This window comes from Salmo salar, chromosome 19 (genome assembly GCF_965601325.2).
Source record: "Salmo salar chromosome 19, fSalSal1, whole genome shotgun sequence".
Taxonomy (NCBI): domain Eukaryota; kingdom Metazoa; phylum Chordata; class Actinopteri; order Salmoniformes; family Salmonidae; genus Salmo; species Salmo salar.
Window position 1 is genome coordinate 13,114,939 of NC_138309.1, and position 15,062 is coordinate 13,130,000.

The following is a 15,062-nucleotide window of genomic DNA, read 5'->3' on the forward strand; positions in this document are numbered from 1 at the left end:
GTGAAGCGGTACTGTGTTGTGCCGAGATGGGATCTTGGTGCCATCCCCAGATTTAGTGCTAAGAACAACAGATGTCTTTGTTTTCAGGGCTCCAGTGCCAGTTCGTGCCTTGGCTTGGTTTCACTGTGGAGCTGGTAGAGTTAGGAAGGCCCACCTGAATGCAGCCCTGTCGGTCTGTTTCAGTGTGTTTGTGTGGGCCCATATGTGTGGTTGTCGGTCTGTGTGTGTCAGTGCAACTTTGTCTGCATGCCTCAACAGCTCTCCTATTGTTGGCATAGCCCCAGCACCACACCTGGTTTACATAACTATGTACAGTACGTTCCAATGGAAGATCAGTGACCTCCCACTCAGCCATTACAACAGACAGGCAGACGTTTTTTCCCCTCCCATTTCATAATAAATTAAAGATGATCATGGACCTAGAAGAACCTCATGGCATGAGTGCTTTTGTCCTAAGGTTCACTGTTGTGCTTGAATGCAACATTTTAGCTACCGGTATGTAACTTTCATTAAAGTTGTGTGATTTGCATCAGTGATGAACTGTTTTTGAGACTCTGATGGACAACACTGTTTGCGATAACTGTTTCTAATCTTCAGTTGTAGCTTTTTAACTTGTGACACTTTGTCTCTTGTGTGTATTTAGTATTTTTCTGTAATGTTTTATGGACACGCTGCTATTTCCCTGTTTTGCCTTTCTGCCAGGTCACCCTCGCAAAATAGGTTTTTAACCTCAGTGGGTTTTACCTGGTTAAATAAAGGTTAAATGAAAACAATTAAAAAACTAGATTGACATGTCTTGGCACATTCTAGAATCTAGTTCTTCACATTCTGCAGTTAGGTAGCCTTGGTTCTTCATCGTTCTCTAGTAGATGGACTATCTGACTTGTGGACGTCTGGTGACCTCTCTGACGCCGCCTTTTAACCCCTCAGGACACAACAGCACTTGGGTCATGACCTTGGGTCAGGGCCATTGGGAGCTGTGAGTGAGGTGATGAGGTTAGGATTCTCTCTCTGTCTCGTTCTCTCGCTCTCTTTCCATCTCTATCTCTCTTTCCATCTCTATCTCTCTTTCTCTCTTGGCATTGCTATGCACTGATCTTAGGTAAGTTGTAATTTAAACATTATAATGGTTAAGGGCATGACTGGTGTGTAGTTAATCTGATTTCAGATCGGTGCTTAAGGCCCCTGGTGCTCTCTAAGGTCAGTACCAGGCTGGTGTGAGGTGACAGAGGAGATTGACCCGTGTGATCTGGGACCTCCCTCTCTCACACTTTCTGGGCCCTGGAGGATTACGCTGTATTGATTGACGGTTCTGTTGACACGCAGGCCTGTTGGGCTCAATCCTCTACTCCTCCGATACCAAGCAGCTCATTATGGGGCTCTCAGCCCTATCGCCTGGGTGTCGGAAAAATAAACTGGGAGGCCCCCTCCGCCTCTCTCTCCCCCCCCCTCCGGCCCTCTCCCAGGCCCCTCCCCCTCCCTCTCCAGGCCTCTCTCTCCGCCCCCTCCCCCCCCTCTCCAGGCCTCTCTCTCCAGGCTCTCTCTCCCCCCCCCTCCGGCCCCTCTCCAGGCCCCTCCCCCTCCCTCTCCAGGCCCCCTCCGGCTCTCTCCCCCCTCCCTCTCCAGGCCTCTCTCTCCAGGCTCTCTCCCTCCCTCGCTCTCGAGGCCTCTCTCTCTCTCTCTCTCTCTCTGTCTCCCTCCCTCTCCAGGCCTCTCTCTCTCTCTCTCTCTCCTCTCTCTCTCTCTCTCTCTCTCTCTCTCTCTCTCTCTCTCTCTCTCTCTCTCTCTCTCTCTGTCTCCCTCCCTCCCTCTCCAGGCCTCTCTCTCTCTCTCCCTCCCTCTCCAGGCCTCTCTCTCTCTCTCTGTCTCCCTCCCTCTCCAGGCCTCTCTCTCTCTCTCTCCCTCCCTCTCCAGGCCTACATGGTTGTTGGCCTTCGTGTGTTATGAGTATTCCGCCAGCTCTTGTTGCATGTTTGTCCATTTCATTCACTTAGACGACAAGGATTTTGTATCACTAAGGTCAACTTGACATACAGCACAACATGATACAATACCCCTGTGGAGGGAATGTTTAGGGTTAAAGGAAGAGTTGGCCTAATGCTCATAACTGTAGACTCTCACTTCCTACCAAATATATGGACCCATCAACTATCCCTTTAATGAAAGAGACATGAGAGCAAAGAGAAAGTGGAGTTAATTGCTGGGATCACTCAGCTCTTTCAGACTGTTTGTATAAAAGGCTGAGGACTGTCTGATATCCTTAGACGCCGTCTATCTCTTCACTCTCTGTGGCATGAAGAGAAATCTGGGCCGGAGCAGTAAGCCCTTAAGCCTTCTTAGACAGTCAACTCTCATTAATTAGAGAAGGAGAAAGAAATCACACCAACCGGACTGGACAGTGTGACTGGATGGGACGGCAGTAACTCCCTCAGACAATGGCTGGACTGGGATTACCCCTGGTCTCTCCCCCTGGTGGCCACTCACTGATGAGTGGATGCGTATTTATTTTGTGTTTTTATTTAACCTTTATTTAACCGCTGTCTGTGGTAGCCCGGGCCCTTACGGAGAGGAATAGGGACATCCCGTATCTTCTGCTGTGGAACTTCTGCCTTATCTTTACTGTGTGTGTGTGTGTGTGTGTGTGTGTGTGTGTGTGTGTGTGTGTGTGTGTGTGTGTGTGTGTGTGTGTGTGTGTGTGTGTGTGTGTTTTCCCTGGTACTCCTGAGGTGAGCCATGAGACAGGAATAGGGCAGGGCCTATTGTGCTGTTGACTTTTGGAGCTTCATACAGAGAGAGTGATTCATGGATTGTCATTATTGCAAACATGCCATTTTTGAACGTACACTGTGTTTACACAGCATGTTTGCGGAATGTAAACGTACATTGAATGAGAGGTGGTTTGAAACAGGAAGGTAAGCAGAGAGTGTATGTCTGAAGAAAGAGAGAGAGAGAGAGAGAGAGAGAACTTTTAATATGGATGTGTAGCGTTTTCAGTGGAAATAGTTCTGTAGTTATATCTATTATTTATCCTCTGTGACGTAGATATTTACAAGTAGGGAAGTTCAGCAATTAGATGACCTCAGCTGTTTACAGAATAACATGTGTTCCTCCTTTTTATGCCAGGGCTTCTAGTCAACTATTCCTTCCTGGTGCCTGACCCTGCATCTTTCTCTGGTTTCCTGAATGCACTGTGTGGTATGCAGGAAGAGTTATCAGAGCCTGTACACGATCATTTTAACACTGTCACACTCTTAGCAGTATTCAGTTAATCTCCCCTTCTCACCCATTCTTTCGTTGATTTATATCTCATTCACTGGTCTTTTCTCTCTTGTTTTCTCTCTGGACAGACCCAGGAAGCTCTTGAAGACTCGGAGGGACTCAGGAACCCAGAGGGATTAGGATTAGAGGTGGAGGACGGGGATTTGGGTGCCAGTGACTCCCAGGACTGGAGCGAGGACAGGGGAAGAACCAGGGACGGTGGGGTTGACATTACGTCGTCGGAGGAGTACTTTGACTCGCGGTCGTGGCACAGTGACACTCTGTGTGACACTCTGTCAGACCTGAGCCCGGACAGCAGCGAGGACTCTCTGTCTGCCATACTGGGGGTGGAGGACGTCCGCACGGGATGGAAGAACAGCAGGTACCACAACGCTGGGGACTGTAGAGCCAGACGCACAGCCGAGAGGAGCCAGCACAGCAACAGCACAGAGAACGCAGAGACTGACATACACGGACCCAGCAAAGAGAAACACAACCAGACCAGCATAGAGACAGCACAGAGTCAGCCTTGCAACACAGAGAAGAAGCAACACAATCACAGGACAGAAACACAGCACAGCACAGAGTTGCACAATCAGCTCAGCACAGAGATACATAAGACAGGAGTATCAACCCAGCACAACCAAGGGAAAGTCAGCACAGAGGTTTGTATCACTGAAATCACAGGTAATCAGAATGCACTAACGTTAGCGCTTCACACAGAGTCACACAAACCGACTAGCTCAGACAGACACAAAACCGACATCGCACATAGCACAGAAACATTTGCACAGGGAAACAGCACAGAGGAAACTAGTAGAGAGACACGAACGCCGAGCAGCACTGAGAAACAGAGCACAGGGTTCGAAAACACAGCTAGCACCGAGAAACAGAGCACAAGCACTAAATGCACAGGGATATGTAAACAACATAGCATAGATATACAGAGTATAGATCTGCTGTCCACTCTACACAGTGTAGAGAAAGAGAATTCACAAATACACAACAGTCACCTAGAGCAGGTAGGCCTTGCCAGCCAGAATACATCTAGAGCCTATGGTGAGGAGACAACCAATCAACACAGTTCAGAGACACACTGCATAGACACACACAACACAACAGACACACAGTGTTCGGACATATCTGGCACACACGTGACACTTTGCAGAGATACACCCAACACACTCAAAGCAGAGACACACTGTAGGCTCGCGCACAACAATCACAGCTCAGACATACACTTCTCTGACACACAAAGTGAACTTATCCCGGAGCATCCCACAACAGACACGCACGGTACAGAAACACACATAACAGAGACAATCTGTACGGACACACAGCCCACAGAGACAGAGAGGAGTAGCACACCCAACACAGAGAGGAGTAGTACACCCAACACAGAGACAGAGAGGAGTAGCACACCCAACACAGAGACAGAGAGGAGTAGTACACCCAACACAGAGACAGAGAGGAGTAGGACACCCAACACAGAGACAGAGAGGAGTAGCACACCCAACACAGAGACAGAGAGGAGTAGTACACCCAACACAGAGACAGAGAGGAGTAGCACACCCAACACAGAGACAGAGAGGAGTAGCACACCCAACACAGAGACAGAGAGGAGTAGCACACCCAACACAGAGAGGAGTAGCGCACCCAACACAGAGACAGAGAGGAGTAGCACACCCAACACAGAGACAGAGAGGAGTAGCACACCCACACGGACAGAGAGGAGTAGCGCACCCAACACAGAGACAGAGAGGAGTAGTACACCCAACACAGAGACAGAGAGGAGTAGCACACCCAACACAGAGACAGAGAGGAGTAGCGCACCCAACACAGAGAGGAGTAGCGCACCCAACACAGAGACAGAGAGGAGTAGTACACCCAACACAGAGACAGAGAGGAGTAGCACACCCAACACAGAGACAGAGAGGAGTAGCACACCCAACACAGAGACAGAGAGGAGTAGCACACCCAACACAGAGACAGAGAGGAGTAGCACACCCAACACAGAGAGGAGTAGTACACCCAACACAGAGACAGAGAGGAGTAGTACACCCAACACAGAGACAGAGAGGAGTAGCGCACCCAACACAGAGAGGAGTAGTACACCCAACACAGAGACAGAGAGGAGTAGGACACCCAACACAGAGACAGAGAGGAGTAGTACACCCAACACAGAGACAGAGAGGAGTAGGACACCCAACACAGAGACAGAGAGGAGTAGGACACCCAACACAGAGACAGAGAGGAGTAGGACACCCAACACAGAGACAGAGAGGAGTAGCACACCCAACACAGAGACAGAGAGGAGTAGGACACCCAACACAGAGACAGAGAGGAGTAGCACACCCAACACAGAGACAGAGAGGAGTAGCGCACCCAACACAGAGAGGAGTAGCGCACCCAACACAGAGACAGAGAGGAGTAGGACCGTCCATTCAGCCAGTCCATGTGAGGGTATTCTCAACGGACCTGTCACAAAGACCCAGCCTCAGGCCTGCCTCAGTGCTATAAAGCTCCACATTGAGGCATGCGTATCGGGTGTTCGCTGCCAGGAAGAGCACGAGGTGTGTGTCACCACCAGGAACTCAGCAGAGCCGACTGAACCGTCAGATACGGTGAACGGGATCTGTACAATCATATCGTCCGTGGAGGCTGGACTTCCTTTAGAGGCGGGACTTACTGTAGACGTGGGACTTCCTGAAGAGGCGGGACTTCCTTGCTTGCTAGATGCCCGTGTGCCTATACCTGTTCCCGACCCGTATCTCTCCCCGTCACTAGACAGGAAGGGGATCAACCAGTCAGAATTCCAGTTAGCCTCACCTGTCCTACCTACTGGGCTAGAGAGTGGAGGAATTACCGAGACACAACAACGACAACAACAACAAACACAGCGCTCCAGTTCACGACCCCAGGAAAAGGATGCCGTTCAAACCCAGGGCCTAATCCCTGAGCTCCAGGACCAGTGGGGCTCTAGCACAGAGACACCCAGGGACAGTGAGCACTCGCCTGGGGAGTATAAGTGGGCTGAGGCCTGGCTGAGGGAAGGCTCCACCTCTGTAGATTTCAAGCCTGGTTTTGCTCATCCCCAGTCTGACACTGAGGGGGACATTGAGGAATGCCTACCCCCCCACCCCTACTCCCTCCCCCACATAGACAGGCCGCTTTGCTCTGACAGCTTAGGGTCAGAAGACTCAGAACATTCCCAGCTGAAGACCTCAGACAGAGAGTACAGGACAGGATCAACCCATTCCCTGTCTGTGGAGAGAGAGGAGGAGGGAGAGGAGGAGGGAGAGGAGGAGGAGGAGGAGGGAGAGGAGGAGGAGGAGAAAGAGGAGGAGGAAGATAGTCATGTTTACAGTCAGCAGGAGAAGGCAGTAGAAAGCACGTCCTGTCCTTATTCAGCACAGTCAAACACTGTTACAGCAGAACTCTCTGACCATACAGACACTGTTACAGCAGAACTCTCTGACCATACAGACACTGTTACAGCAGAACTCTCTGACCATACAGACACGGTTACAGCAGAACTCTCTGACCATACAGACACGGTTACAGCAGAACTCTCTGACCATACAGACACTGTTACAGCAGAACTCTCTGACCATACAGACACTGTTACAGCAGAACTCTCTGACTCTGACCATATTGGGCTGCCAAGCACCGAGGAGACAGAGGATGCTATAATCCCCTTCAGCCCTACAGGAGTCTTCATAGAGATCACCAGTGATCTGCTTGTTGACCTCAGCTCACAGGGTGTGTCTAGAGACATAGGTCAGGGGTCAACCCAACCTACAGAGAATGAATCTCGTCAGGGAGACAGCACAGAACCCTCTGCCTTAGATCAGGAAGCCACGCCGCTGAGGAGGATAAAGATTACCGTGGGAACAGACTCTACTGTGGGTAACAACGAGGTCCAGAGCCAGCTGAAGGAGCTAGAGATCCATCACAGCATCTCTGGGCCTGAACCCTCTCCCTGCACCGTGCCACCCTCCATCCTGTCTCTGTCCTGCCTCTCTGACTCCAACAACAACACCAAGGCCAGCGAAGGGTCTGTGTCGGGGTCTCCCTGTACAAGGGGTAAGGGGCCAGAGCAGTGGTCCTCCAAGGTAGAGGTAGCCCCCCAGAGCAGCTCAGAGGAGGGTGGGGATAAAACCCATGATGAGTCCCCTTCCCTGACCGAGCCCTCCACGTTTACCTCTGACCTCCTGGGGGAGACCACAGAGACACCAGACAGCCCCCTAGAATACCCCCCTGAGGACTCTGAGGAGTTCCTGTCCTACCTGGCCTACAAGCACTACTGGAGCAGTGAGGACTCAGCCGTGTCCGGGTTGGGGGACGAGTGTCACTTCAGCTTGGCTGAGGTGGAGGAGCTAGAGAGGCTTCAGGGAGAGGGCCACGGAGACGTCCTTTATCAGAACCATACTGAAACTACAGGCTGTAGGAGAGATATCTCTAACCATACTGAAACTACAGGCTGTAGGAGAGATATCTCTAACCATACAGACACTACAGGCTGTAGGAGAGATATCTCTAACCATACAGACACTACAGGCTGTAGGAGAGATATCTCTAACCATACAGACACTACAGGCTGTAGGAGAGATATCTCTAACCATACAGACACTACAGGCTGTAGGAGAGATATCTCTAACCATACAGACACTATAGGCTGTAGGAGAGATATCTCTAACCATACAGACACTACAGGCTGTAGGAGAGATATCTCTAACCATACAGACACTACAGGCTGTAGGAGAGATATCTCTAACCATACAGACACTACAGGCTGTAGGAGAGATATCTCTAACCATACAGACACTACAGGCTGTAGGAGAGATATCTCTAACCATACAGACACTACAGGCTGTGGGGAGGTTGTAGAGGGGGTAGTTAATTCTAATTGTGCTGCTAACAGCCCTTCAGACCTCTCTGAATCCTTAGCTTCCTACCTGGAGACCAGAGGCCTGCTATTGGACAGCACGGAGAAAGAGGAGGTGCAGCAGTCCAGCCCCCACCAATCCCCTAACCCTCCCTCAGAGGGAGACAGACAGGACTGTAGCAAATCACCTGGGGCTTTAGGATTAGAGGACAGTTTGTTTGCTGAGAAGTCCAGCTCGTACAGCTCCTACCTCCAGACCAGCTCTCACCCTGCCCTCCTGCAGCAAGATCGTGGGGTGAGAATTGTGAGGTACCCCTACTCCGACGTCAGTCTCAACCTGCTCTCCCTCAGTAGCCTCGAGCCCATCCTAGAGGCAGACTCCGACCGCTCCCTGGACAACTCTGGGATTGTGGAGGATGTGACTGGAGTAGAGGAGGAGGAGGAGAAGGAGGAGGAGGAAGAAAAAGAAGTGGAGGAGGAGGAGCGACGACAGAGTGTTAGGATGAGGCCCACTGAGAAAGACAGGGACAGTGTTGTCCTGTCTGGTGACATAATCCTGTCCAACTCCACCTCCGGCCTTAATAGCCCGTCATTGTGTCTCCCCGAGGACTCATCCAGTATCGTGTCATCAGAGCACCAACTGGACTCGTTGACCTTTGACCCCGATGACCTCAGGGTTATGACCTTACCACACGACAGGGACCATGCAAGCAGCGAGAGACGCTCCAGTCCAACCCCCACCTCTGTGTCCTACGACTTTGACACCACCAGCACGAACAGTGAGGAGATGGAAGAGTCCATCCTGCCTGTCTCAGGGGGGAACACCAACCTCCACAAACCCATGAAGAGCAAGTCTAAAGGCAGCCAGGAAGGGAGGTCCAAGAGCTCCAAGTTCTCTGTCTTTGCCAAGATGCCTTCTTTCAGGAAGGGGAAGAGTCTGAAGAATGCCAAGGGGGAGGACTTGCCCCGGGACTCACCAGACCTGGGCCTGAGCAGGGATATGGGGGGAGGACAGGTGGGACAAGTGGGAGACACCTCAGATGATGACAATGTTTTCTTGAAGGGGGACATCCTGAACCAGACGGTTCAGCAGTCCTTCTCCTCCAGTCTGGGTGGTCGCTACGAGACAGAGCAGGAGGATTACGGCTTCTTCCCCTCCACACCGCGCACCCGCCATGTCCGCCTGCTCTTCAGGGACGGGCCTGGGGACACCCCCCTGACCTCCCAGCCCGGAAGTCTCAGACACAACCAGACCGGTGCCCCCGAGGGCCAGCACGGCTACAAGAGGAGCAAGAGCTCTGACAGCCTCAATCTTCGCATGCGCTTCGCCCAGGCCCACAAGTCCCTGTCCAGCCTGTTTGAGTCTCGCTCCATGGACAAGGAGAACGAGGAGGAGCAGGTGAACATTGAGACTGGGAGCGAAGGGGAGGTGGGGCGAGCCAAACAGTCCTGGAGGAGGCTAAAGAGAGAGAGGGCCAAGGAGGCAGAGCTGCTGAGGAGGACCCTGTCTGTCCCGGTCGGGGACGGGGACAAGGGAGGGGACGGTGAGGATGGGGGTGTGAGGACGCCCAGACAGATCCATAGTGACTATACGTCCCGCTCTGCCTCAGTGCTCAGTGTCCCTGGGTCCCCCTCCTCTCCCAGGGCCCTGTGTCTCACCGATCCCCTCACTAAGAGGGGCTTCCAGGACAGTCACAGCGGGGCCGGGGAGAACACCCCGCTGGGCTGCAAGTCAGAGGGCCAGAGGAGGAAAGGGAAAGTCCTGCCCAACGGCTTGTCAATAAACTTCTCTGACTCCGGACCGGCGTCCTCGGACGACTCTGAAGCCCCACCCACAAACGATTCCAGCCCCCTGTCGCCCATGAGCCCCGCCTCCCTGGCCACCCTAGCCAATCAGCTGTCTTGGTCCAGCTCCAGGTCCCCAGGAGGAGCCTTTGAGAGCACAGCGTCTAGCATGGCAGCAACACCAGACACCCCAGTGAGACCCATGAGCCCCAAGCCCCACAGCCCCAGACCGGCTGCCCAGCACAGGCCCTTCCGCTACCCCCACTCTGCCTCAGCCCGGGCCTCAGCCCTGTCCCTGGTCCTCATGGCCCAGTCAGCCAGTGTAGAGGGCTTGTCTGACCCACCAGAGAAGCCCAAGACCCTGAAGCCCAGAGCGGGGCCGCTAGGCTCCTCCTCCCTCAGTCCATTGGAGGACAGTGGAGTGGACAGCCAATCACAGATCAGCTTGCTCACACCTATGTCCATCAACCAGTTTGAGGTAAGACACAGCTATATGATAACAAAGCTAATAATGCCTCATTGTTATCATTCGTCTGAAGAATTGCATGTGTTAAACAGCCCCAAAAATGTAATCTATTGAACAAAAATAATGTATTCTCAGCTAGCCATCCATACTGTGTGTGATGACCCTCACCCAGGGCCAATCCATCTTTGATTGACATGAGTAGGTTGTGTGAGAGAACAGGCTTCACTGGGGTCTGCTGTTCCAACATTTTGTCCCCATTGTGATATAATGGCCTGACTGTTTGTCTGTTTAACATCATGATAAAGCAGCCTTGTTTACCAATCTATCAAGATGTAGAGGGGAGGCCAGGCAGGGTGCACCATGGGATAAAGTGTTGACTCTGTCTTTCACTGGCCCTGCCTCAGCCCAGCCTCGGACTGAATGTAAATAAAAGCCTGGGCCTAGGGCACTTCATCCATCTCGCTGTGTGTGTGTGTGTGTGTGTGTGTGTGTGTGTGTGTGTGTGTGTGTGTGTGTGTGTGTGTGTGTGTGTGTGTGTGTGTGTCTGCGTGCGTGCCTGTGAGAGATTCTGTGTGTTTATGCGTTAGTGTGTGTTTATGCATTTGTGTGTGTATGTGTGTGTGTATATGTGTTTGTGTGTGTGTGTTTGTGCATGCGTGTTCGTTCAGATGAAATGCAGAACAAGCCCCTCTTTATCTCCCTCCCTCCCTCTGCTCTCTCCTCTCCTGAAAGAGAGATGAGGAGGAGTGAAACGCAGAGTCAGCTCTTTCTTTCCTCCACTGTGCTCTGCTGTCACTGGCGTGGCGTGGTGCATTTCCATTTTGTGAGTTAGTAGTCTGCTCCCGTCCCATCCCGCCTGACAGCTCTGAAACAGCCCAGCCAGCCCAGCCTTACGCAGCAGGCAGCTGGGAGGCGGACTGTGTGTTTTAGCCCCCCCCCTAGTGGAGCCTGCAGGAAGCACCTAGCAGGAAGCACCTAGCAGGAAGCACCTAGCAGGAAGCACCTAGCAGGAAGCACCTAGCAGGAAGCACCTAGCAGGAAGCACCTAGCAGGAAGCACCTAGCAGGAAGCACCTAGCAGGAAGCACCTAGCAGGAAGCACCTAGCAGGAAGCACCTAGCAGGCAGCCAAACAGGGACAAAGAAGCTAAACCACAGCATGATTACAGGTCATGTGACTTAGCTCAGTATTTATGCACACAGGAAATAGAAGGAGCTATTTTAATCCGTGGAATTACCTGTCAAGGTGCATCAGTTACATCAAGTACACCAATAAGACAATTTCATACATCTGTTACATCATACTTATCAACCATCCATAACAACTGTTTACAATCATGTACCAGTAAGAATGATATGCTGTCATGTACACAGAGAGACGGCATATTAGTTCCATAGAGGCCCGGTACTATAGTCTGGAGTGAAAGTGGCATTGCCAGTCCCATTAACCAGTTGACTATGCACCTAAAGACTCAGGGTGGCTGTAGACCCACCAGCCAGGCAGGAGGAGAGAAGAGGCTAGCAGAGCTTAAGTCTCCTGGGTCTGGACTGGTCACTACTGCCTCAGCCCTCAGACCATCACCAGGCCACAGGCCCAACAGAGAGAGGGACAGGGGTCCAAGACGCCACCGCTGCTCCTCAGACGACCTGTGGATCGAAGAGGAGAAGAGACGGAAGCGGAAGCTGGCCCGAGTCGTGAGGGGCAGCCTGGGACAACTCAACACCCACTGTCCTGAAGATTTGGAGAAAGTAAGACTCCACCATGCTTACCGCTGCAAAACAACTTACAGCCTAGCAGAGAGGGAACCTGTCTCTCTCCTCCTCCTCCTCTTCTCCTCCTCCTCCTTGCTCCTCTTCATCTACGTACTGTCTCAAGGAAGTGTTTTCTCCTCCATCTCCTCTATCCTTCGCCAGCTGTTTTCTCCCTGGAGTCTTGGCATCTCTCCTTTGTTAAATTTTTTTCTCTTCCGTCTTTTTTGGATGTCTTTCTCACTCGCTCATGTTTCTGTGCCAGTCTCTCTCAGCGCCTACTCTTAGCCTAAACCTGTATGAACCTTCAGGTAAATCTGTTCTGGACAAACATATTATTACTATTGCTATAGTATTATTACATATAATACACACACAGTACCAGTCAAAAATGTTAACACACCTACTCATTTTTCTTTATTTTTACTATTTTCTACATTGTAGAATAAAGTGAAGACATCAAAACTACGAAATAACACATATGGAATCATGGAGTAACCCGAAAAGTGTTAAACAAATAAAAATATATTTTATATTTCAGATTCTTCAAGGTAGCCACCCTTTGCCGTGATGACAGCTTTGCACACTCTTGGCATTCTCTCAACCAGCTTCATGAGGAATGCTTTTCCAACAGTCTTGAAGGAGTTCCCACATATGCTGAGCACTTGTTGGCTGCTTTTCCTTCACTCTACGGTCCAACTTATCCCAAACCATCTCAATTGGGAGGTTGGGTGATTGTGGAGGCCAGGTCATCTGATGCAGCACTCCATCACTCTCCTTCTTGGACAAATAGCCCTTACACAGCCTGGAGGTGTGTTGGGTCATTGTCCTGTTGAAAAACAAATGATAGTCCCACTAAGCGCAAACCAGATGGGATGGCGTATCGCTGCAGAATACTCCAGTAGCCATGCTGGTTAAGTGTGCCTTGAATTCTAAATAACTTCATGACAGATTCACCAGCAAAGCACCCTCACACCATCACACCTCCTCCTCCATGCTTCACTGTGGGAACCACACATGCAGAGATCATCCGTTCACCTACTCTGCGTCTCACAAAGACACGACGGTTGGATCCAAAAATCTCAAATTTGGACTCATCAGACCAAAGGACAGATTTCCACCGGTCTAATGTCCATTGCTCGTGTTTCTTGACCGAAGCAAGTCTCTTCTTCTTATTGGTGTCCTTTAGTAGTGGTTTCTTTGCAGCAATTTGACCATGAAGGCCTGATTCCACGCAGTCTCCTCTGAACAGTTGATGTTGAGATGTGTCTGTTCCTTGAACTCTGTGAAGCATTTATTTGGGCTGCAATTTCTGAGGCTGCTAACTCTAATGAACTTATCCTCTGCAGCAGAGGTAACTCTGGGTCTTCCTTTCCTGTGGTGGTCCTCATGAGAGCCAGTTTCATCATGGCACTTGATGATTTTTGCGACTGCACTTGAAGAAACGTTCAGAATTCTTGAAAGGTTCCATATTGACTGACCTTCATGTCTTAAAGTAACGATGGACTGTCACTTCTCTTTGCTTACTTGAGCTGTTCTTGCCATAATATGGTCTTTTGGTCTTTTACCAAATAGGGCTATCTTCTGTATACCACCCCTACCTTGTCGCATCACAACTGATTGGCTCAAACACACAGAAGAAAATACATTTAACAAGGCACACCTGTTAGTCACCTGGAATACATTTAAATGATCTCATGAAGCTGGTTGAAAGAATGCCAAGAGTGTGCAAAGCTGTCATGTTTAACACTTTTTTGGTTACTACATGATTCCATATTCCTATTTCATAGTTTTGATGTCTTCACTATTATTCTATAATGTAGAAAATTGTAAAACTAAAGAAAAACCCTTGGTGTGTCCAAACTTTTGACTGTTACTTTTCAAAACAAAGAAAGGAAGGGTCTTAACATAGCAAGTTAGCAGTATACTAACTACTGTACACCTATAGACTGCTAAGAGGTAGGCCTAGGCAGGGTCTTAACATAGCAAGATAGCAGTATACTAACTACTGTACACCTATAGACTGCTAAGAGGTAGGCCTAGGACTTTTTGGATCCCAAGCCTGGATTTTTCCTCCTCCCCACAGGCACGGGCTCGAGTGTCCCTGTCGACCATGGAGGCGTTCTCCGGGATTCCCCTGAAGGCCCACTGCTTCTCCCAGAGCACCCCCATCGGACTTGACTGTCTGGGTTGGAGACGACGCATCTCCTACCCCTGTGAGTAGCTCCTACCTCCCTTTACATCCTCCTACCCCTGGGAGTACTGAATACTACTGCACACTGCTGGCTCTCTCACTCTCTGTGCCTGGGTTGGTTCCAATACTTTAAAATGGCTCTCTTTCCTCATGATGACCACTTACAGTGCTGTCAGAAAGTATTCATACCTCTTGACTTATTCCACATTTTGTTGTTTTACAGCCTGAATTCAAAATGGATAAAAACAATTATCTCACCCATCTACACACAATACCCCATTATGATGATGCAGTTTTTTTAGCACATTTATTGAATATGAAATACAGTAATACAGTATTTCATTTACATAAGTATTCACAGCCCAGAGTCAATAGATGTTAGAATCATCTTTGGCAGCATTGGCAATATTTGGCCATTATTTTTTTCTTTTTTTTTTGGTTGGTTGTTGATTATTGTTAGACAACCTTTTTCATGTCATGCCATAGATTTTCAAACAGTCAAAGAAACTGTAGTTCGGCCACTCAGGACCATTCACTGTCTTCTTAGTAAGTAACTCCAGTGAAGATTTGGCCTTGTGTTTTAGGTTAACGATTACAAGCATACCCATAACAGCCACTATGTATGAAAATATGGAGAGTGATACTCAGTAATGTGTTATATTAGATTTGCCCCAAACGTAACACTTTGTATTCAGGACAAAACGTTAATTGTTTTGCTATATTT

The 15,062-nt window shown here is 50.1% G+C and overlaps 1 protein-coding gene across 4 annotated transcripts in view; it reads left to right on the top strand.

Moving 5' to 3' along the window:
* Positions 1-15,062, top strand: part of LOC106578470 (rho guanine nucleotide exchange factor 4) — a 161,042-nt gene that overhangs the window by 64,731 nt on the left and 81,249 nt on the right. For 3 of the 4 annotated variants that reach the window (XM_082965623.1, XM_082965624.1, XM_014157292.3), the window contains 4 exons: positions 3,348-4,120; positions 4,160-10,409; positions 11,866-12,144; positions 14,231-14,360. In XM_082965623.1, coding sequence (XP_082821749.1) covers positions 3,348-4,120; positions 4,160-10,409; positions 11,866-12,144; positions 14,231-14,360 — 7,432 coding nt within the window. The remainder of the gene's footprint in view (positions 1-3,347; positions 4,121-4,159; positions 10,410-11,865; positions 12,145-14,230; positions 14,361-15,062) is intronic. The other variant, XM_082965625.1, reaches the window with a different exon arrangement.